At 36.3% G+C, this 25,251-nt stretch overlaps 1 protein-coding gene across 2 annotated transcripts in view; it reads left to right on the top strand.

The window, feature by feature from the left end:
* Positions 1-25,251, top strand: part of SRGAP1 (SLIT-ROBO Rho GTPase activating protein 1) — a 228,488-nt gene that overhangs the window by 122,898 nt on the left and 80,339 nt on the right. For both annotated transcript variants that reach the window (XM_016139894.2, XM_016139893.2), the window contains exons 4-6: positions 6,542-6,604; positions 23,861-24,043; positions 24,540-24,668. In XM_016139894.2, coding sequence (XP_015995380.2) covers positions 6,542-6,604; positions 23,861-24,043; positions 24,540-24,668 — 375 coding nt within the window. The remainder of the gene's footprint in view (positions 1-6,541; positions 6,605-23,860; positions 24,044-24,539; positions 24,669-25,251) is intronic.

The raw sequence follows: 25,251 nt of genomic DNA, 5'->3' as shown, positions 1-25,251 counted from the left end.
ACTGACTTTTTTTAGTTAATTATAAGCTGAACCAAAGTTTCATAACACATTCTAATTTTAATTGGGTAGGTTTGTTTGTGAGTTTATGCCTAAGTGATTATTTAGTGACACTGAAAAGGTATTTATTTCTAATTCATCCCCATTTTGAGTAGAGAAATAACCTTAGCATGAAGGAAATGTAAGTTGAAAATGAACATAGTTATTTTTTCTACTCTGTTCTCTATAGGATTTTAAATTTCAGTTTTGAGTTACTTAGTCTGTCTGTTCAAATGCTGTTTGTCCCTGGGAGGTTATGAGTGACTTTGGTGTACATGCCTTTGCACCTCTCAGATTGTCTGCCCACAGGCTGCACACAACAATGGCAGACCTTTTTCACCTGGATGCCAAATGCCACGTTTACCTATCGCAGCTACTTGAGTAAATATTCTAGAAGATGACCCACATATTTCCTTTAAGGTTAACTTTTGTCTTGTTTTGAAAATGAAGTTCTGGTTCCTCTGCGACTATGATTCCTTCTAATTTTCCCACATTTTCTAGTCGCATGGGGTTTTTTCTAAAAGCATATTGATTATTTTTCTTCTCAGGAATGAAGTAGATCATGACACTAAATCCATGAGCTGATAACGAGTACAATACTATATCCCTTGACAGATAGAAGGGAAATGTGCAGAAATATTATAAATATTATCCAGAAGCTTGGTTCAGGCCATTAGGCCCAACCCAGCTTTCGTCATTAGACCTTTTGGAGGATGCTGTTGACTGCCCTCAGAGTTTATGTGAATTAAGAGAATCTGTTACTATTAAGATATCTGAGCATGAGCTTTGAATTTAAAAGCACACAAGCTGTGGAAGTATGACTTGACCCCTTTAATCAGAATTTACATCCAAAAGTCACTAAGCATGAGGCACTAAAATCATTTAAAACCCACTCATTAAATATTTAATCTGGTTTTCTTCCTCTTTCTCTCTTACTCCCACTCTGACTCAACATAAGATCCAGATTTCTTGACTGGTCATCACAATAGATTTACTTTAAAAATACCTCTATTGGAGGCCACTAGCCCTCTGAACTGGTCATTTAATCCAAGCACATAGATCACTTGATTGATTGCTGAGTGTAGTCACATGTGATTGTATTAATTATGTTCTTTGTTTGCCTTTCTTTCCTTTCTGGGAGGTTCCGGGGGGCAAGCCTGTCGGCCTCCAGGAATAGAAATCCTGGCCGAGGCTCACCCAGTGGAGCACTTATTACAGGGCTCTGTAGAGAAAGCTGTTTTGGGCACCTACTCAGCTCTGGGCACCTACTCAGCTCTGGGCCCCAAACATATATCGAGCACCTAGTGTGTCAGGCACCAAAGGAGGCTCTGGGAATACAGAGATAATTAGGATATAGTTCCTGCTCTCAAAGAAACTCTGCTTATGAAGAAAGAAATGTGAATAGCATAATAATAATGGGTAGCATCTGTTTAACACTCATCGTGTGCCCGGTTTCATGTTAAGTGTTTAATAAGGACCATCCCAGTAAAACTGTGACAGAAACTGTTGGCATCTTCATTTTGCCATTTCAATAACTGAATTGTTTAGCTTATATAAAGATTGTAACAAGACAGCTTGAAAACAGACATTTTGATTTTAGAGTTTGAACTCTTTAACCACTAAATTATACAGCCCAGAAGTGGTGATAAATGAATGTATTATAAAATCACAGAGAAAGGAGGGTCTAATTTTTTAATTCGGGGCTCAAGGCACAGTTACAAGAAAGTTTTCACAGAGCAGCATGTAGGATTTTTTTCAGGCAAGAGAAGGAAGGAGAGTCCAGACAGAGGAAATGGCCTAGGAAAAGCAGAGGGGTGAAAGCAAGACCTGCAAGTTAGCAGTTCATGACCAGGCTGCAGGATGTGTTTTAAGATTTATGGAAGGTAAAGCAAAGTAGGGGAAATTATGAGTGATTTAAGAAATTTGAACTCTATTCTGAAAGAGATATAGCAAGTATTTCATAAGTTTTAATCAGAGGAAGGACATAATTAGATCTTTATTTTTTTTAATTCTAATGACACACAAAAATAGATCAGCCACAATAGATAGTATTGGTGACTTCTTCAAGGAGAAGCCTTGGACAAACCCCACACTGTGACTTGAGTGACACTGTTGTCCTAGAAGCAATATAAATTCATTACAACCTTTTAAGAAAATAATCTTCCATTATATATCAAGGGTAAAAAAAAATCTCAATACTTTTGTCCTAGTAATTTCCTGTCTGGGAATTTATATTAGGGGGACAACACAAAATGCAAGATAAGCCTTTAGACCAGCATTCATGGTAATCGTCCACAGTGTTAAACACATATTGGTGAAATTGAATGAATCAGTAAATAAATGAATGATTGCTGGAAAATGCCGGAAACATTGGAAACCATAATAGAAGAATGGTTAATATACATTCACTGGGTAATTAAATCCAGTTATAATAATGGTTCTGAAAATTACATAAATACATGGAAATTTTTATGGTAACTGCAAAAAAAGAGTAGAAGGAGATACTTTATTATAGATTGATTACAACTCAGACCTATGTTTGGATACATAAACTTGAAGGAGAAATACATCAAATCATAACAGTGGTGATTTTGTCCTGTTCTCTATTTTTCCAATATTCTTCGATATACTTAATTTGTTTTTTTAATGGAAAAAAAGTAAAAACTTTGGGACTGTTAATTTTGCATTTATGTTCGAAATATCTGAAACATCAAAGTGACAGCAAATAAACCATTTGAAATAGGGTAGGTATTCAACTCTGGATTTACACATTGGAGACATTCAATATATGTCAACTGAATGGAAATTATAACCATTTTTCTTCTTTTCAGGTCAGAAACTCAGAATCCTATTGCAATACATTAGAAGTTTCACCATCCTTTGAATTTATATAGGCTTACATTAATAGCGGGTGGTGGAGGTACTTTTTCTTTTCCATAACCTAAAGCAGTTGAGGGGACTTTCTGTGCAAAAGTAAATTTAATCAGCCAATCTCAAGTAACATAGAAAATACTTTATTTCAAACATATATCATTTTATAAAGTTATTTTCTCTTATACAAAGGGAACATTGATTGCTTAATGCCAGTATCATTTTTCTTACTTAGCAGTTCTTGTTCAAGGGTCTGCTCTCACTGTTTTCAAATTTTAATGAACTAGAATCCAGAGGCATATTTAACCTATCGGATTTTGATGGACTTTTGATAATCCAGATATATTCTAATTAGTGGATTTCAGTTCATTAGGCTAGCATGCCAGCATACTAACTGTGCCTCAGCAGGCATGTCTTAGTTTAAGATTGCTTATTTTGGGGTCCAGAGTAGCATTTAGAAGAAAAGATTGTTTTTCACTGTTACTGTAATAGTAATATGAACTGATCCTTTCATCGTTTCCGTGAGGACAAATAAGGACCATGCTCATCAGCACCCAAACTAGAACAATGTTGTGTCCAACCCCACAACATACGAGGGCATGTCAATTCATGTATCACACTTTCGTCACATGAACAAGTGCTTCAGAGCACGGTACAGTTCTTTAACAACCTTTGCAGACAAAAGGAGTGGTGGTGAGAAGAAAAAGGTCAATTTAATTTCGAAGTCATTTACTAGTCCATGGAGGGTTTGGACCTTGATTCAAAGTAAACAGATAGGCAGAAACTTTGGTGATAGGTCATGAGACAGCTGGGAGACCTACCTGAAAGGAACGCCTCACCAACTGTTTAGAAAATGTAAAATTCCCATGAGAGCCTGGCTCCTTAAGGGCCACTTTCATGAGTTTATATATATCTTATCATATTGGCTTGAAGAATCTGAACTGTCAAAGTGACAGTTAATAGTAAACCATTAGAACAAGGCTTGGTGTTCAACTTTAGGTTTATCCCTTTCCTAGTGGACGTTTGATTAATTCATCCTGTACCACTAGTTGTAGGACCCACATGAAAGGAGAATGTAGAAAGATCAGTTTAGTGTCCAATGAGACGAGAGTAGGATGTAAGAAATGCTTGAGGGCTGGAACACAATATTTAGGGTCCTTCCAAACCAGGGGTCATTTGGACAAGGATCTAAAGCCCAGAGCATAGGAAGGGACATCAAAATCAAATCAAGCAATATCTGCCAAGCACTTCCCATGCAGAAGTCAATGAATAAGTGCCATAGAGACCAAAAGAAAGAAAAATGTGGCCTTTTTTTCACTCAAGAGAGTTACCATTAAAAAAAGTGTCGGAGAAAAAATAAATACTTATATAATAACATTTATGGGATGTTACTGTGTGTTGAGTACCATTTTGAATGCTGTGGACGGTCATCTGATAATGCCCTCATCAACCCTACAAGATGGGTACAATGACTATGTTCATTTTATAGATCTGGAAACTGAGGTACAAGGGAGTCCAAAGTCCATGAGACTTTAGACTCAGGCCTTCTGACTCCAGAGTCCTTGACTTTAATCATTGATACTCTAATGCCCCTCAGCTAATTCTTTATATTTCAGGACCTCAAGGGAAAGGTGAAAGAAAAATAGAAGAGTACGCTTGCTTGGCAGAACAAGCAGTTTGTCTATGATACCAGATTTTTTCTACCTCTTACCCAAACTCTTATAAAATGTGGAATATACAGAGGATCTTTTTGTTGGTTCTAAGATATTTGACCTAGGATAGCTTGCAGGGCTCTTATCACCCAAATCTACGATTTTAATCTGATCCTAAATATTCTTGGCTTGGGGATAATTGGACCTAAGGGATTTTTGTTTTTCTTTTTGTCCTAAAGTCTTAACCAAGATTTTTTTTTTTTTTTCCGGACTTACTACCTGAAACATGGGCAGCTGAGCAGAATTACTTGCTGGCCTTTGATCCCATTAGAGAGGTCTGAATTGGGGGCCCATATCCTTGGACGAAATCCGATATTAAAATAACACCAAGCTGAAGTCATAGGAGATTGTAGTGTAATATAAATAGTCAGAACCAAGATTTAGGGAAAATAAAATAAGTTTCAGTTGGCTTCATTTGCTCACTTGTAACTTTCCTTTTACTCTTGAGTGATTCTAACCCCACCTCGTCACATATCAGGGACACAGCAAACATAAAATCTCTAATTTAGGGATTTTAGAAACTATCAGAGCTTGAGAAACAGCAGTACTCTCACTAACAATTTTGAATTTCTCGAAGTTCAGGTACTGCTCTGATGTCATTTTCCCACACTTGTTTTATCTTCAACGAATTTTCACTTCATCACATTTGGACTTTTTTGAGAGAGGCCTGACCCAATGGCCTTGGGTTTATAGCTGGACTGTATTTCATTGCAGTCCTAATATTTTCTTAAAAATGGTCTGTGGGCCTTTCCTTTATCCTCTCTCACTAGTGCCCAGCTTTCAGCAGATATAGTAACTACTTCTACCATTACACAAACACAGCATTTCAACTTGTTTACAGATTCACTTAGCAAGTATTTATTGGAAGCTTCCTTTGTGCTTAAGCAGGACCTGGACCACAGTGAGTGTGAGTGCCTCCGTAAATTCCATACCCTAAGGGCCTCACTTGCCTCACCCTAGTCCTGGCCTTGTGCCCAAGCACAGTGTTGAACACTGAAGTCACAGAGCTGATATAGAGATGGCCTTTACCCCTGATACTGACAGTCCATTGGGAAACTCATAAATGAACCATTGGACATCATTGTTCTTGTCTCAAACTGAAGATCAAGCCTTGCTACACATTTTTTCCATTCCTTGTAGCTGACTTACGTAATGAACCCAAAAGAAACAAAAAAAGGAAAGTATTTTAGATATATGATCTCCTTCAAAGTAGCTTACAGATTTGGCTAAAAAATTTTCAAATACTCCTCTATCAAACTCTCAGAATTAGCCTAGGGAAGCCTAGGGAAGACTATTTTAAATACTGTTATTTACCAATTGAGTGAAAGAGTCAAACTTTCTTTTCTGGCTTAATGAAAATAATAATAAACACAGAGGCAAAAGCATGTGGATGGTAAATGGCCTTACCATCTTGATTGTTTTGAAAGTGCTTTCTTAAAATTGTAGTCAGTCAAATAGTTCTGAAAAGGGAAAATTAATTTCCCTTGTAGTTTCTAACTTAGCTTTTTGGGAATCACACTGCAAAGTTCCTTTGGAACCGTACCAAGATGGGAGATGGGATGCAGGGATTCATCTTTTAATAACTTTGGTTCTGCAGCTCAACTTCTGAGCAAGCACAACGCTTTGCCCTGCTTACTCATTCTGTCTCTAGTTGATAAAGTCTGATTTGGATGGTCAGAGAGCCATTCAGACTATTTAATCCCTTGTTTGCCTCTTTCCAGCCTCTGGTGACCACTGGTGCATATATCTACTATTTGGAAACGGCCATTTGGTCAGAGGTGTCTATTTTATCAGGGCATGCTGGCCTTCGTTCTGTTACATTTATTCTCCTATTTTTAGTCAATGGACTTTTGAAGATGTAAATAGTTTTTTTTAAAGTTCCGTTCCATTTTTAAATATTCTTGATTTCTTCTTAATTACAGAGCAAAGAGATTGCATTTCAACTTCATGAGGATTTAATGAAAGTTCTTAACGAATTGTATACGGTAAGCACACAACCTTTCTTCTTTTGTAAGGATCTTTGGTTTAGAATTCTGTTTTGAAGAAATAATGCTTTTATTAGAACTCATCCTAAGCTAGGATGTTGATGGATGCTTGTCCAGACGAACTGTGGAACCGAGTGGACAGATACATACTGCTGTATTCTTTTGTCACTTTTTCACAATTCGTATTCAAGTAAATATGTATATACAGTTAGCACACTTTAAGAAACTAGATTGTAGCTGTTCCTATAAGGCATATTTTTAATTGGTTGATTGTACATATATTCAATTCTATATATTTTGTTTTAAATTGTTAACCATTTTTAAATTATCCATTCTTGGATTTGAGCAATTTAGAGTTGCTTTATTCTGGTACTTTAATTTTTTTTTTTTTTCTTATTTCAGTTAAGTTGTTTGGGTAATGACTTAATATATTAAAATTACTTTGGGGGGTATCTTTTTATGACAATAATTTGCTTTTCTGAATTAAAATTTTATTCAAGTTACTGCATTAAATCATAAGAAATTAATTTAAAACTATCTTATTAAAAAGATAAAACTAATGAGGTTGCAAGTTGGAAATAGTTATAGGCTTATGTAAATTTTTTTATAGTTAATGATTGTATTAAATATAAATTCCTTTTGGAGGAATTTGATGAATTTTTATTAAGAGAATAACAATGAGAAATGAATAATATTAATTTGTTCTGACTATAGGTATTTATTTATTTTTATTGCACAAGATTATTTGAATTTTTCTTTATAAATTAAACCTGAAACTAACTATTAAAATTTTCTTGATTTACAAGTTCCATTTGTTCCTAAAAAGCTGTGTGTGCAAAGTGCTGTTTTGTGAATCAAATTGTTTCTAATGCTCCATTGATACTTGCTAATGAAAAGAATCCATAGTTTTAAACTTTTCTAAAATGAGTGATATTCTTATAAACTTCACTTTCCAATTTTTTGTACATGTGAGAAATTTGTATTTTTATGTAGCAAATTTGCTACACCTGTACTTGTGAATTAAATTGACAATTTCTATATGTTTTGCCTTCAGAAACCTTGAACTCTACATGCAAAAGCCTCATAAGGTCATATCTATATAAGAAATACCTGATGAATTTGAGTTTTTGATGATATGTGCCATTTAGTAGTCCATGTTTGGTGTGATTGGTTAATTTCTGATAACCTGAGGTAGCAACCATTTCTATAATTTCTAGAATTTTTTTTTCATTCACTTAGTCTTCATTAATGGAGGACATACTATGCAATATTCATTATGCTGGTAGAAATCCTGGATTTAAAATTCAAAAGTTAAATGAGCATGTGTCTCTGAGACTTCCACAGAAGAAATTCTATGTCATTTTCCACTGAACAATTTTAAGATGAAGACTTCATGGCATTTTCCTTATGGTTCCCTTTATTTGAGCATTGTTTAAAAAATAAATCTGATGATTTTCATGGCATCAGAGATAAGAGCCTGTTGATTATGGTATGAAACTAATAGTACTAGTCAAGCAGTAGTGGCAAAGATATCCTTGGTCATTGAATATGAGAAGTCAGAATGTCACAAAAATTTTATCTGAATGAGGGATATTTACCTGACTGCATGTATAGTGAAATTTTTTCTGGATTCAGCCTATCAAGTGGACTCAGACATGTAGCAGACTTTTTATAGTTGAATCAAGTAAGCTGACACCTCCTCAACTCTCATCAGTATTAGTCTGAAAGTTTGCAGGAGCTAAGTTCTAGAAAAGGCCACCAGAGTTTGAATGACCCTGTCAGAGTCATTTAACCTCTCAGAATCAGTTGAAGAATTAAGTGATAAAAGAGACAAGCAATGAGGTTTTAATTAGGTAGCTTGTAGATCACTTTGAACTCTTGGAAAAATATTTTATTTTAACCAGAGAGCATGCTTAGCTGACGTCAGAGGTCATGTTCCATGGGGAAAGTCCTTTATATCACATACACACACACACTCGCTTTTACTCTAAAAGAAGATATTTGGTTTCTCTTGCACTTTAAGTTCAGATATACAAATTCTGTCTTGTTTAAATGAAATCTATCCATTATACATATTCGGTTTACATTCAGAAAGTAAGAAAAGGTGAGTACTATTTAAACAGTGGACCAGGAATAAGGAGACAGTAGTTTAGGTTCTTTATTCAACCATTGACCGATCATGAACAAATAACCTTCTAGGTTGCATCATGCATAGAATTTTGTACAACCGATGGTGTAATAATAATTGCTGAAATAACAGGTATAAAATATGTAGCCTCCGGAAATTGAGGATGCCTTTTAATTGCCTTTTCAAACAGATATTCACTCCTTCTTTTCTCTCAGCCCTTGATACTCCTTGGGAGTTGGAGATGTACATTTCAAGACATACATTAACTTCCTTATACCAGTGAAGTGCTTTATGTTAAATTATAGTGAACATTGGTGGTGAGTGGCAGCCTCATGCGTAGCCTTCCTTACCCAGAAACATTTCTCCCACAGGCCTGTCAATTATTCCAAACATTCTATTGGAAAGCTTTGTCTCAAGTAAAATATAAATGCCCAGGAAGAATGGAAAGAGATGCCTTATGATCTTTATACCTTAGAGTGAACCAGGTTTTATCAGATCCTTTGAATACAGGCTGTATGCATCTGACGTAAAGGCCTGGACTTCGAATAGGGAAGAGAGGATGGTGGCATCAGAGTGCCATTTGGAAGTGAAGGAAAGGATTTCAAGACATGCATCTCCTTTTCTATATTTTTGCCTCAACCTTGTGTTTACTTGCAGAAACGGGGCCTCAAAATGGTTTGGAGCCTCCATTTGAATTCTTAGACCACAACAAGGGCCAGTCACAGCAGTAAGGATTAGTTTGGCATTGAGCGACAGGAATTCAAAGTAATGGCATAACGAAAGAGAGGTTTATAGCATCACAAACATAAAAGAAGTTCAGAGTTTGGCAGTCCAGGGTTGGTATGGAGGTTACATAAAGTCATCCAAGATCAAGCTCCTAATCCACAATTCAGAGAAATCGGATTGTAACATTTGTCCTTATAATCCAAGATAGTTCCTAGAGCTCCAGCCATTACGTCTGCATTCCTGAAATGGAGAAAGGAAAAAGGAAAGAAGGGTAGGCCTTCTGACTCTTAAGGAGACTCAATGAAAGTCTCATATAATGCTTTCACCTACATCTTATTGGCCAGACTCATAACATGGTTCTACCATGCTGCAAGGAAATCTGGGAATTACAAACTTTCAGCTGGCCATCTCATTTATAATTAGTTACAAATTAGGGATTCTATTAATTTGAGAGAGTAGGGGGCGATATTTGTAGCTAACTAGCCACGCCTATCAGAGGAGCCAACATTTATTAGATGATTATTCTATATGTGCTAGTTATTGTGCTAAGCACATTACTTACATTATCTCATATATCCTCATAGCATCATTGAGGTAGTTACTACTATCCTCATTTTACAGATAAGGAAACTAAGGCTCAGTCAGAGAGTCTTGCCCCAGGTTGCTCAGTAAGTGGTCAAGTGGGATCACAAGTCTGTGTCAGAGCTCATGCCCTTTACTGTCATTTTATCTCTAGTGCCATAGTTTTGGGAAACCATTTTCTAACAAAGATCTCCAAATGTAATGCCTCCCTAACAACACAAAGCACTTAAGCAGTTTTTTAATCTGCTCACTTGTATTTTTTAGAATCAACATCATTAATGTTGCTGTAACAGAAACATAGGTGAAAATTGAACATGTGCCTCCATGGCAACCTGTACTTCTTAGAAATGTTCATTTAAATGATCCAGCAGATGGAACTCATTGGGCTAAAAAGTAAAAGGGTGAACCAAGATCCTCAGACTCTCTTTCTGAGTCTGATCCACTAATTAACTTCCCTTTGAGTTTAACATTTAACAGAGAACTAAAGTATGATTAAGAAAGCAGGAATGTACTTTGTGGTAAGAAACAAAAATGACTGGACTGGCATTCAGCAAACTTGTATTTGAATCCCAGCTCACTTAACTAATCTGTGCACCTGTATTCGTGTGAGTTCTCCAGAACAGAACCAATGGGAGATGTGGGTGGGTGGATGGATGGATGGATGGATGGGTGGGTATTAGGAGGAACTGATTCATGCAATATAGAGACTGAGGAATACTAAGCTCTGCAGTTAACAAGCTGGGGATGTAGTTCCAGTTCTAGTCCAAAGTCCTAAGAACCAACTGTAACTTCTTGCCTGAGTTCACATCCAAAACGGAAGACCATGTCTCACCTCCAACACAGTCTGACACAGGACGCAAATTCTCTCTTATTCAGTCCTTTTGTTCTATTCAGGCCCTTGTTGGATTGGATGAGGCCCACCCACGTTGTTAAAAAGACATTTTTTGAATGGCTGCTCCTGTGCCAGGCACTTCTGGATGTACTGGGGATATAGCTGCAAATAAAAACAGATCATATACTTCCTCTCAAGGCATTTATATTCTAGTGAGGAGAAACAAACAGTAAACAAATAAATGAATAATATGGCGTAAGTGCTAAGAAGAATAACAAAACCGAAAAATACAGGTAAAGCATGCAGAACAGTGCCTGGCACGTTGTAAATTCTTAATAAATGTTAGTAGTTAGTGTCATTCTTGTCATCATCAGTGGAGTGGGAATGGTAATAGCTTCTTGTCTGCCTCGCAGAGTAAATGTGGAGATCAAGGTGACATTAAGAGTAATTACAGGTGCTTTTTAACTATACATAATTTTTTCTTATAATGGGTATATATATTACTTTTATACAATAAGAAAAAGGAAAGTAACTTCTAAGAAAACCACATCAGTGGTAAATGTGAACAGGGCTGTGATTGGGTTAGTGGGGGAGTGGAAAGGCAAAAACAGAAAAATGGTGGCACCAAAGGTTAGAGGGAACATTTAAATCAAAATTAGCCTCATCAGCCTGGTAAAGGGCTTATCATAAAACAGTGGTATAAAATGTGAAGGCTGTCCCATAGTACCAAAAACTCAAAAGATTATGGTGGATTTCAGGAGAAAAACAATTATATCTTATATTCATATTTCTTTATTTTGCCTAGGCTTTGCAGCATTAAACTCTGCATTTTAAAAAAAGCAAGAAGCTTACTTACCATCCTTAGCAAATTCTAATAGAGATTAACACAGACGTCATGATAAATCCACATGAAATTGATTGCTAATTATGTGTAATTAATAATCACACTCTCAATACATCAGTGACACCTATGGCTAGCCAGAGTCAAGAGGTAATCTCTCCTCAAGTTCCATTAAATTAAGAGGAAAGAACTGAGAAAATGAAGATTTATCCAATCTTTACTGTGAGGCAAGCATATTATTCTCATTCATTTCTCACAGCAGCCCTATGAGGCAGGTATTCCTAATCCCAGTGTTACAAATGGGAGCTGGGACTCAGAATAATTAGCTCAGGATCACACAGACAGGAACGCTCCAACATCTAAACCCATTCCCTGAGGCCTATCTTTTCCCCCCTGGTTAGCCGCTTTAGGGAAGGATGTACGGAGCAGATGGAGGGCGGAAGGGTAGAACCAGATCCAGTTGATCAAACTCATAGGTGGAACTCTCACACTGCATGCTCTGATACTTGTAAAAACTTGATTGAGCTTTTCAGACTGTTGCTATGAGTCACAAAACGGGCAAACCCAAATGGTTTTGCGCATTCAGCTTTCATAATAGAATATGTTCCTTTGGGGTGCCTTTTTAAAACATAACCCTTCATTTAGCTTTATCGTTATATGTGTCAACACCACCTGCTTAGCTGTGTGTTTATACACAATGATCACTGCTAAGATTCCTTTACTGGATACTCCGTTCTCCTTTGTTTTGTTTTGATTTTTTCTTTCTGAGTTCTAGCTCCATAAATTTCAATACACAGAGAATGGAAGCTGTCCTAAAGTAAAGCCAGAGGCTGCTGAGCATCTTGTATAGGAGTTATTTGAATGCACAGAGATTTTCTCTCTGGCCTTTATATAGCTTCGAACCTCATATCTCTTTAAAATGTTAAAATAAAAAGCTAATTATTTTTTAGAGGGGATGGAAGACACTGTTTATTATTTCAGGCCCTTCCTTGAGAACTCCGCCTCACAGGACTGCTTTGTGAGCCTCCCAAGAGCCAGGAGCTAATGCATTCTTCTATAACGCAGAAACATGCCCAAGGCAAGGTCGAAAAGTCATTGTGAAAGAGCCCAAGATATTTGCCACCTCATATCGGAAGATTTTTCTCTGAGCCTCAAAGAGGTTTTTTATTTTCATTTTTTGGTTAAGTATTTATTTTAGCTCAAGGGCATTTTAAGATTTGAAATATATATTCTGTAGTGAAAATGAAAATTCGTTCCTTTGAGATGGACTACAAAGAGGTCTGGGTCTTAGAACAAAACACTGAACAAAGAGAAATAAGGAGTAAAGGATATGTAAAAAGCTCCCAAATTGAAAACCTCTTTGGAATATCACATTCTCTGTGATGCCACCTGGAAAACTTCTTTAAAAAGCAGTCTATTTAGAGATCTTGGGCTGATGAAGTGTTTCCATATATCCTTCCTCTAGCTTTATTGCTAGACACTTAGATGGAAAGAAAGAGAGGTGTTGGGATCATATGACTCCTGGCCAACTTCTGAATTCTCATCTTGGTGTTGACACAGGCTGACTGGAGACTGGGTTAGCTAATTTAACTGCCTTTATTTTCCTGCCAAAATGATTGGGATTAATAAAATTTACATTGCAAGGATCTGTGAGGACAACTGTTTGATAAGAACATTATATGTTCCTTTAGGACACCCTGCTAATTAATGAAGCCAAGTGCTCCCTAGGTCCTGCTTCGAATTTTCATTTTCTCAGTGAGATTTGAGATTTGATTGGTGCTTATGAACTACAGATAAGACTTATCTTTTAAAAGAAGTAAGCAATATGAATTGAAAAAAAATTATTTGGTCTAGAAATTAAAAAAAGGTATTAGAAAGTACAGCTTAGTAAAAACAAAATGTTTCTAAGGAATGTTTCATATCAAGAATCTATCTCAAAGAATATATCATCCAAACCATTACATTCTGAAATACAGTATTAGGACTTTTAAATTATTGGAATGCATTAATAACAGACATCTTAAACAGAATTTGTTAAATCAAGTAATTAAAGTACTTAGCTTTGTTTACCACCATTCATCAATCCCAAATATATAGAGAATGAATATGTATGTATGTATGTATATATGTATGTATGGATGTATGTATGTATGTATGTATGTATGTGTAACAGCTGACCTTTGTCAGGTACTATTCTGAGCACTTTACGTAATTAGCTCTTTAAATTCTCCCAGCACTCCTATGGGGTAGGTGAAGCACAGAAAAGTTGAACACCTTGCCGAAGGCCACACAGCTAGGAAGTCTCAGACCAGGCATTATCAATGAGCTTAGCTCACAATCTGTACTTCCTTTTTATTGATGATTATAACATAAGGCAGACCATTATGTACCAAAAGAGAAGTTCAGGCAGAAGAGGGCTTTGGAGATCCAAAGAGAGGTCCACATTGAAGATTGAGAAGAGTTAAAAGAGGAAATGTACAGGATATCAGTAATAGATCGAGAGGCAATGGAGAAGGAGGTCGAGGGAAAAGGAGTAATGTGAACCAAGGCATGCAATTAGGAGGAACACAGGCATATTCATAGAGATTTTCTCTGGAGCCATCTCTAGAGAGAAAGAGAAAATCAGGACTTGAAAGATTTCAGGAGTGTATCAAAAAAAATATTCTACTCCAAAGCAGTTTGAAAACTCAAAGTTTTCTTGCACAACTTAGCAAAGGCCTCTCTTCTCACTTTTTCTCTTCTTGTTCTTCTTCCTCTTCTTCCTTTTCCTCCTCCTCCAGTATCGGATATAAGGCATAGGATATATGTTTCAAATTCCAAACTATTTTTCATTGAAAGAAAAGGATTCCACATCTGTCTTTCCATTTTAGTTGATGCTGCAATTTTAAGGGTTATAGAGCTTTTCACATATTAAGATTTCAAGTGTCTTGTGTCCTAAGATTAAATATTTCATATACTAAACCTTATAACTCAAATGTCTAATACACATGTAATGTTGAAGACATGAGAAACATTTTCCTAAAAATAATTAAATATTGAAAATTGCAGGTGACTTTGAAATTCTAGTAAATTTGTTGGCCTTTCATTATACATGTGCTTTTCCCTCAGCATTGCCAGCTACTTAAAAGTCTGCCAGTTCTCCTGCCACTGTATTCAGTGTGGCCTGGTTAATATATATTCCATGTGCCAACTCTGTTCTTTTTTTTTTTTTTTTTTTTCCAGTAGATTAAACTTGTATTTCAGTGCCTCTGGAGACTTCTATGAACACCCTTTTTGAAATAAGGACTTTCTGCATGACCTTCTTTCTCACTTTCTCTGTTGACTTGTTGGGTAAAGATTAAGTCTCTCTGCAGCTTCGTTTCTTTGATCCGTAAAACAAAGACCGTCCCTCTGCTCTCAGCCTCTCAGGTGTATGAGAATAAGCAAGTGAGCGCTGGCAGGGCTACGGCTTATTGTGGGCTTAAAAGTTATGATAGAAGGGTAAGATGTTTTATTACATTGTAATAGCTTTCAGGTAGCATTCACTGGATGCCAGTTAGCATTGACATGTATTAATTCATTTTATCCCCACAACAGTTTTATGGCTATTGTCATTCCCAGTTAAAGGTGAGAAAACTGTGCAACATACTAAAAAGGAAAACAAAGATTTGACTATGACCCAGGCAGTCAGATTCCTGATTTCAACCAGTAGAGCTGCTCAGAAATGGAATGGGCTACCTTTTAAGACAGTTCTCTCCTTTGGAGTGTGGCCGCCAGCAAGTATGTGGAGAGATGTGTTGATATGTAAGGTTCTAGCATTCATGTCATACAGTTATTTAGCATTTGTCTCAAATCTCAGAATTTGTTTTCTGTTACTTTGTCCAATAAATGGAAAGCACTGAAAGCATTGTTGCTTCCACTCTAAACTTGTTATAGGGTCATCCCTCTTGCATCCGACTAATACATACTGAATAGCTGGGAGGAGCCTTTCAACAAAGTATATAGGTCCTGGAAATGCACTGATAACAGACACAGCCCTGTCATCAATGAGCTACACTAGGGAGATATTTCTATGTATGGTGTGGGGTGCTGGACCAGAGGTCACCACAGAGCCACTCGGGACAGGGGGTTCCCTGAAGGAGCTGACAGCTGAAGTTAATGACAGAGGAAGAGTGGGAAGGGCGTTCCAAAAAGAGAGTGTGTGAGGAAAAGCACAGATGCGTGGAAAGCTCATCGCCTGCGCAGGGAAGTCCATGCACTGTGGTGTTGCCAGAGTATTAGCAAATCGATGGGAAAATGGAATATTAAGCTGGACTTTGTGAAAAGCCTCTGCCCTGACCACTCTCTCTTGACACCACTACAAATGAAGTACTTGAGAAACAAGAGAGGAAACTATCTTTTGCAAAATTAGAATTTCCTGGATAAAATGACATTTATTCCATGTTAGAAATCTCTGATAATTGTAAAGTGGGCAGATATTATACCAGATTGTTAATTACTCTCATGAAAAATTACCCTTATAAACTAATGAACTAGTATAAATCAGTAAGGAATAAAATGTAATTGGATTTCTAGTAATAGAATGTGAAAGAATAAAATAGGACAAGATTTACTTGCGATACATAGTAGGGAGCTCAAGAAATTTTTTTGAATATGAATATTTGTCAGGTGTTCATTAGCGAGGTAAAACCATTAACCCCGGTCTATGTCTCAGCGATTCAATCAGAAACTGTCTCTAGTAACCACTGGAAATTGAGCTAGCAAAGATCAAGGTTAATAAATACAGGTTACTCTGGTTACAAATAGAAACCTTTTCTATTTAATAAGGCAAAATAGTTTGTCCTCTTTAGGATAAATTAGTCATTTTTCATTAAGTAATTTTATTAAACTAACATCTTGTGAAACTAATTGCAATTTATATTGCTCTTTACAAATTTTTGTTCAGCTTGTCATTTTGAAAATGATGACTAATGTCTGGTTTTAAATAAATATAGCAGTCAAAAATAAAAGCTTGTAGCAAATCCTTCAGTGTGTCAACCCTGTATTTCCTGGGTTTTTCTACTTAATGAGCACTTAACAATTGATCAGTGATCAGTTTGGGGGCTAATTAAAATCACTAGAGTGATAGATAGGCTGGTTTAAGGTTCATCAGTATAATAGCGTGTTAGGCATACTATCCAGGCACTGTTTCTAGATGTTTTCTGTGCCGCAAAACAGATGAGTTATGGCCTCAGAGCCCATGGAGAATTCTTGGATGAACTTTATATCCCCAGCATAGCATGGTGTACTACTTGCTGCCTTGAGTGAACAGAAGAGGGAGTTAATTAGTATAATTTGTTGTTACACTGGTTTTTCCTTTTGGTTAAAATTTATCTGCCATTTACTCTGACACTGGAAAAAAAAATCAACCCTGTTAGCCCCTAAGAAGTATATTATATGTATACTTTTTCCCCAAATAATAAATTCTTAGAGTATTTAGTTATTGCTGGATTAATATCTGAAATCATAGACGCAGAAGTTCAGAGGTAGGAAAGGCCTGAGAAATCACATGGTCCATTCACCTCCTTTTCAGGGCCAGCGGAGTTGAATGAAGCCTTGTTGAAAGGTCATACAGTTGGGTCAATGGCAGCAGATTGAGGGCTCACACTCTTATATATCTAGGGCAGGAATGCTCCTTCCACTAACACTGGCTCTTGAGGATGGAGAAGAAAACAGTGAATCTCTCTCACACACACAGAGAACAAAAACAGGAATGATACTCTGTATTCTATTTTCACATAGTAAGCTAAATGCCATCTTACCTTATTTCCTCGTAGCTTCATCATCTTTAGGAGGAATATCTTAAAATAATCTTGGAAAGAAGTCTTCTGCTTACATGATCACTTTCTCCTATGATCAGGCCTCTAGTTTGTACTTGTCCCTTCATTCCACACTGTTTAAGGTGTTTGAGGTATATGGTTGGATTTTATTGTCACCTTCATTTTTGTCCGTAGGGAGGGAGACCTCATGATTTTATGTTACCACTAATAGGTGAGGTTCATGCTGAAAGTCAGAAAGACTGAGGTTACAAAGCTATTTTGCAGCAAAGCTGGGACCAAAATTCAGTTTTACTGGATTTCATAGACCTGAGTTCTTTTCATTCCATTAAAATGCTGCTTTGTACAATTAATCCTGAAACAAAATTTTTAACACTACACTAAACAGAATATAACTGTTTTTTTTTTTTTATTTTTATTAGCCATATTTCCTCCTTTTACATATGTATTCTCTGTTTTTCCCTTTGTTTTCTTTATTCTCTGCATCTCTGTTGCCCTGTCATTTGGTTGGTTGGCAGTCCCTAGCCAGCAGGGTCCAGAATCCCAGACAATGCCTTTTGTTTAAGGCAATTGTTTGGATTATAAATATAATTTGATGATAAATTCAAACTGTTATACTGATTTCATTTCAGTGAAGTCACAATATTCCTCAAGTGTCCCTTGATAAACTAGTTGTAAAGACAGTATAGTATATCATGCTATTTGTTTGTTCATCCTGATCTATGTGCTCATTCTGAAGAGCTTCGCTAAAATTCTTAACATACACATACATGGAAATATTGCTAATTTCCTTTTACCACTGTTACGTGATGATCTTTCCAGTCATGGAGACATCATTTCCCATTATTAAAATGAATCATTTTATGGCACTTTTTCCAAGTATTAGTAGCCAACATTTACTATGCACTTATTATATATCAAGCTCTTTTTTCTATGTTCTTTACATATATTGGCACATTTACTCTTTCCACTATGCAGTAAGTAATAATGTTTGCTGATGTTACAGTGAGGAAATTGAGGCAAAGGAAGGTCAAGTTACTGCAGAAGGTCACACAGCGAGTAAGTGCAGAGGTGAGATTTGAATCCAAGCAATCTGCTCTGTGAGTCTCACAGTGAATTTTCCTCTGAATGTTAATTTGCAAATAATTGTTTTGTAAATTCTGTTCTCATTGACTTATGGAGAGCCATGTGCACCTAAGGAAAGGAGGTGGGTTATGAAAGTTCATCATCGTGACCGTCCTGCTGATGACTGCTCAATCTCAGGCAGGGATCGGCAACTTCTCCAGTTCTGATGTTGCAAATGAGAATAAAAAAGATATGTGTTACTAACAGGTCTGCAGTGGGAGGAAGGGGATGGGGGTGGGGACTGAGAGATCCATTGTGGGTTTTGGCAGAGTAACATTAATGTTGAGGGTTAGCTCCTCTTGTCTTTACATTATTTATATAAACACAGCCGCCCCCCCCCCCCCCGCCACACACACACACACTTCTCTCCTCACAGGGGCTCTCAGACTTCAGTATAAGCTGATTAAAAAGAAGCTGAGGAATCCTCCTCCACCTGTCTTCTGTTCAGCCTACTCTGAAGTGAATGACTGCCCCTTCCCACCTCCTGTTTGTCTTCCAGTAAGAGTAGGCTTGCCTCTGTGTCTTTCCATGGGGTAGGGATCTCATCTCTAACACAGTGTCTGGCTTATGGATACTCAGTAGCTGTTGGGTGTATGAATAAATGCATATTCATCAATATACATTGCTCCCTGAAACCTGGGCTAATGTCCATTTAATTTTACAGTAACTGCCAGCATACATCGAAAGGGTGCTAATTATGCGATGTACATTCCAAATAAGTTAGATGAGTCTTTTCAAAATGGGAATTCAGGTTTTATGTTTTATGAACATATAGGTATCTATGCAGTCAACTCCTAAGCATTCCTCAAGGGTATATATTAGTTTTTAAGAGGTTTTTGCTAGCCCAGGTTGCAATGTGAAATAGTGGGAAAGGCCTCCATTTGGTCTGCCTTTGTTGTACCTTAGTTCTCCCAGCTGCTTTGCCTTTGGGAGACAGTGGCCTCTGCCTCTTTGCTTAGAGCCTGAATATGAAGCCAGCTAGCCTAGCCCCAGAGCCCGAATGCTTACTTCTATATTATACCTTAGACACTGTCAAGAATGCCAGCTGCCCACCCTGTGATGTGCTTCCATGCATTCTGTCATCTAACCTTAGTTTTACCTAAGAGGAACTGGGGCTCAGGGAAATTAATAAAGTTGCCCAGCTGTTAAGTAGTAGTGCCAGAACTCAAATTCAGGCTGGCTATCGTCCTCACCAAGGCTAGCTCAGTATAGTAAAGAACAAGAAGGCTTGAGATTGCAGGTGTAAAGATCCCAGCATGTAGTGTTATGACTGGTCCCTTAAAGGTTGTTGCTGCCCCTGTCTCAAATAAGCCTCCAGAGACACGACTTGGCAGAGCAGCAGCCATAACCTAGAAGGGAGGCACTGAAGCTATGTGGGCCCCTGGACGAGCCAGAATCCTGTTATATTCCCACTATGTATTAGGCAACAGTAAGGACCTGAAGGCACCTAAGATACTGTTGGTGCCCTAGCTGTATTTACAAGACAACCCATGGTACAGGCACTTAGTAAGCATTATATAATTCTCGCTTAGCTCTCTATATATACACACACATACATGCATATATAGTAAGTACTTGGTACAGTTTTGAGTTATACACACATACACAGGGACACACATTGGGTGCCCACAACAACCTTGTAAGGTAAGCAGAAGTGTTAAATAACTTCCCCACATCTCGTAGATCCATTCCTGGAACCATGTCTTCTTAAGTTATGAACCAGAAGTCAAAAAGTAGAATTTATAGCTTTAATCCACTGATCTTCTCCAACATTTGGACAGTTTTCGGATATGTAATGACACTGAATATTGAAACTTACCATAGATATTTTAATTATTTTGATTGAAAGTACAAGAGCAGTGTCATACACATTATATGGGTCTGTCAGTAAGAAAACATTAACAGTATCTGTGCAAAAGTTTTTATGGTATTTTGCAGTATCACAAAACAGTGTATGGTGTGGTCACCACCTTGACTATATTCTTCCTATAATTAAGGAATATGGAGCAGAAAGATAAATTGAGTATGTTCAGTGGAGAATTATGCGTGAGGTTTCATTAGAGAAGAATTCAAATAGGAAAATATGCTATTGAAGTACATTTAAATGGATGTGTGCTATCTTGTCATTTGGTATGCAAAGGATGGTGTTTGCATTAAGCTGATGGGGAAGGTGTTGTTTTCTTTGCAGTATGTATTCAAAATGCACCTTTAAAAAATAAAAGCTTTCTTTTTCTCTGAAAAAAAAAAACAGAGAACTGTCTGTTATTTTATTTTAAATACAAAACACATTTAACTTCTGTCAACAGCTTACCTTTTAAATAATGCAGTTTGTTCTTGCATTCGTTATCTGCAATTAGAGTTCTCAAAAAAGCTTTTAGTGTTTCTCTACCCAACTTTTAAAACTAATTCATTGTAACTGTTAACATTTTAGAAAACAGTGGAAACCCTAAGTCATATTGGAAAACTGAACAAAGAAATTTTCTTTCTGGATATTGCCATTGAATTGGTGAAAGAATCCTCAGCTATTGTGCTGAATTGCATAAAGATGAGATATTTACACCGTTTTCTTGCTAGCATTAAGTCAGACTCAGATGCTTTCTTTTTAACCCAGGCTAGTTAATAAGAAATGCCATGCTGGCAGCCAGCTTGATATCTTTAGTTCGTAAGCCTTAGTTTGTGCAAATTACCTGCTTACACCAGTCTTCAGCATCTAAGTAAAACAAGAGTCAAGAGATCAGTTCTTTTCTTTGTGATGTATTTTTTAAAAAGATTTCTCAGGTACCCATGGCTGTCTGGGATGCCTTTTCATCCAGCTGTGATGGGGGGCGGGGGGAGAGGGGGGGGAAGAGGGGGAGAGAGAGAGAGAGAGTGTGTGTGTGTGTGTGTGTGTGTGATGAGAGAGAGGGGTTGGTTTTTTTTCACCCTCTTATTTAAAAATGTAACCAGAACCAGGAACCAAATGGTATGTGGGTTTGCGTGGGGCAGGGAATATAAACAGCCGAGCCTAGAAATGCAAGGTGTGTAGTAGATTCATTGACCTCGTTGTTTGCCCAGCTGCAGAGTGACTCCCTTTTCATTCCCCAGCTGCCCAGCTGCTTCCTAATGCTATTTTATTTTTCTTTTAAACTGGAGTAGCCACCCAAGCTTCCCCTCCTCCACAGGTTTGATAATTACTAAAAACAGAGAACATTGCAGTTACATGCAGCTCAGAAAAAGCTGCCACAAATTTGTAGTTTAGTCCTTACTTTGTTCTTGTTCATCAGTGCCTTTCACATAATTTGCTAGCTTACATTTTTAAGGAAAGACATCATCAGATTTTATGAAAATAAGTAAAGGCTCTTCATTAAACCCATATTTTACTCTTTAAAATAGTCAAATTGAGACAGTGTATTCAGTTGAACCATGAGAAAGTGCTGATTTTCTCTCTTTATATAACCTACAAAAACAGCAATTTCGTATGGTTCAACCTAAGTAAATATATTTATTCCAGTGGTGCTTCGAGTACCCGAACTATTTTATAACTCATATTTTGAAGTGAGAAAAATAAAGTTCCTTACTTCAAAACATTAAATTAGTCTCAACTTCTTAACAACTATACCTTAGTTATAAAATTGGCTCAATAACTTATAGTTATTTACAAATGAAATAAAACTCATCTTCTGTGGGTAAGAATTTGACATAATCTATGAGAAAGCGCTATGAGTGATTACTTGGGTGCTAAATTCTGATGTGTTTCTCGATCCATTGGCATTGGAATCATTATACCTTACACATGTTGCTTTTTTTATGAAGTATAATTGTGTCCAAAATGAACGGGTTTCAAAATTGGCCCAGATGTCCGACTCTGCATATGAAAACACTGAAATTATACTGGAAAACTTTGATTTTTAGGTAAAATCTCTGAAAATCTGTGACTGTTATTCTTCTGTATCTAAGAATACAGAGATTATATACAGATATAACAGATTTTATTATAAGAACAAATAATCCATTTTTTACTTCGAGAAAATATTAAGCATCTACATTATCTAAAGTGCTTTGAGAGATAACTATATAGATGAGGTTTTTTTCGGGTTAGCCTAGTGTTAAATTGGCAGTATGTTTCAAATGCCTCAAAAGTGTGCATATTCTCTGACTGCAATTCTACTTCTGGAAATGTATCCTAGGAAATATGACACAATTTTGTGAACAAACATTTCTGTAACAATAATATAACCAAAAATTTTTAATAATTAAGAATTTATTACATAAGCTTACAATAAACATGGAAAGGATACATTGCAACCAAAACTTTATGTTCTACATATTCCTAAATTTATTAAAATGTTTATGTTTATCATTTCTAAAAGAAATAAAATAGGATGTACATCAAAGATTTTTAGCACAGCTTTATTTTATAAAGCAAAACATAGAAATACTCTAAAATGTTCAACAATAGGAAAATTAGATAAGTATGGCACAGCCATATAAGGAAACACTATATAGTTCTTAAGATTATGGTTTAAAGAATAGTGATATAAGAAAATATTCTGATACATTAAATGAGAAAATGACATAGTACCTTAAAAAAGGTAAATACAGGACTATCCCAGATTTTTAAAAAAGAAATGATATATGTCATTTTAAAATGAAGTATGTGTACATTTTCATAGGGAAAATGTACATCTTAACAGTGGCTATCTCTGCTTTTTATTTTTTTTTGTTATATGTTTTCTACATTGAACATAAAGTATTACTTTGTGATCAGAAAAACTTTTATTAAAATTGTATTTGAACCTCATTATATATGTTTTGTATTTTGACAAGCAGGTTTTAAGCAATAAAATTTAGTAAGGGCTGTACTTTATTTAGAGTTTTTTATAAATCCAAGGTTAGGCTAAAATTTATCCATGAATAATGGTTTATTCTGCCAATTAATAATGCAGAGGAGATTTTAGAGAAACACTTTTAAGCTTAAGGGAACTGTTCAAGTACAGTGAAAGCATACATAAGACTCTGTAAATCATTTTTTCATCAAGGCCTATCCCCTGAGTGCCTCTTCCTGGCAGGTGCATTTGCATTTTTCTGTTTGCTTTAGGTAGAAGCAATAATCCATAATTCATCTATTTTACTAACAATCTGAAAGTTGGAAGGTGATATTTTTAACATACATGTCATTTAATGGTTTCCATTCGCTCTCTAAGTTACAGACAGACATCTTTTAACAATTTGGGTCACATTTTCACAGGTGATGAAAACGTACCATATGTATCATGCAGAGAGCATCAGTGCAGAAAGTAAGCTGAAAGAGGCTGAAAAACAAGAAGAAAAGCAAATTGGAAGATCTGGTGATCCAGTCTTTCATATTAGACTAGAAGAGAGACATCAGCGGCGAAGCTCTGTAAAGAAAATTGAAAAAATGAAAGAAAAGGTAAGTAAAAATAGATTGCAGAGCCTTTCTATCCTCACTTGAGATACTGTATAATCCTCATTTGAGGTGACAAGCCTAAGAACAATGATGCAATAGCTGATAGACACAGATTGTAAATTATTGTGAAACGACATGAATTTCCTCCCATGGGATTGTGAAATGTTTAAGAAACATAAAAATCATGTAATAACAGCTGGACATCATTTAGTGGTGAATGCCAAGTATTCAATACACAATGTAGAGAACTTGAATATTAACAAAGAGATTTCATTGCAAATGGGCCTGAAGCCCAAATACATTGTTATTCCCCATAGCAGGGTAATTTTAGTTTGTTATTTAAATCAGATTTGAAATATACTTTCCTCAAAGGATTTCAGAGGTCATTTATAGATGTAGAATAAATTGTTTAGATTAATAAAAATGCATGTATGTTTCTCTGTCTTGTTAAAAATGACTTTATTGTTTTTCCCGATGCCTGGATCTTCTCCTTCACCAGAGACAAGCAAAGTATTCGGAAAATAAACTAAAATCGATAAAGGCACGAAATGAATATCTCCTAACCCTTGAAGCAACTAATGCCTCAGTTTTCAAGTATTATATTCATGATCTTTCAGACTTAATTGATGTAAGTACTTGAAGTTTTTGTATTTTCCATATTAAAATGGAATTAGCAATAACTATATGCCACTATTTCTAAAACACCATCATTTATTAAAACAACATTATTTTATGTAATATTCAGGAAGAAAATTGCAAATTAAACTAAACATGACACTAAGACACTATCAATTGTGAGATGCATGTGAAAAAAGTGAGTTCTAAAACCAATGAAAAAAAGAAACTATTACGTTCTGTGGAGCTATGAGTGCCTGGTAAACTCTGCTAGGAAGGGAACCCAGTCTTTCTCAGGTTATCCAGTGGCACAGTCCTAACTGCATTCATTAATTCAAAACACATTTATTGGGCTCCTACTATTATGAGATGGCTGAGGATATAGACAGTTCTCTCTTTTTACTATTATTATTATTAAGTTTATTGAGGTAACATAACATTGGTTAATACAATTATATAATTTTCAGGTATACATTATAATTTGACATCTATATATTCTGTTCTGTGATTACCACCCAAAGTCCAGTTTCCTTTAGCTACCATATATTTGATCCCCTTTACCCACCTCACCCTCTCTCTACCCCCCTATGTCTGAC

The sequence above is a fragment of the Rousettus aegyptiacus genome, unplaced genomic scaffold (genome assembly GCF_014176215.1).
Source record: "Rousettus aegyptiacus isolate mRouAeg1 unplaced genomic scaffold, mRouAeg1.p scaffold_m13_p_2, whole genome shotgun sequence".
In the NCBI taxonomy this organism is placed as follows: Eukaryota; Metazoa; Chordata; class Mammalia; order Chiroptera; family Pteropodidae; genus Rousettus; species Rousettus aegyptiacus.
This window is presented reverse-complemented; position numbering and strand designations above follow the sequence as displayed.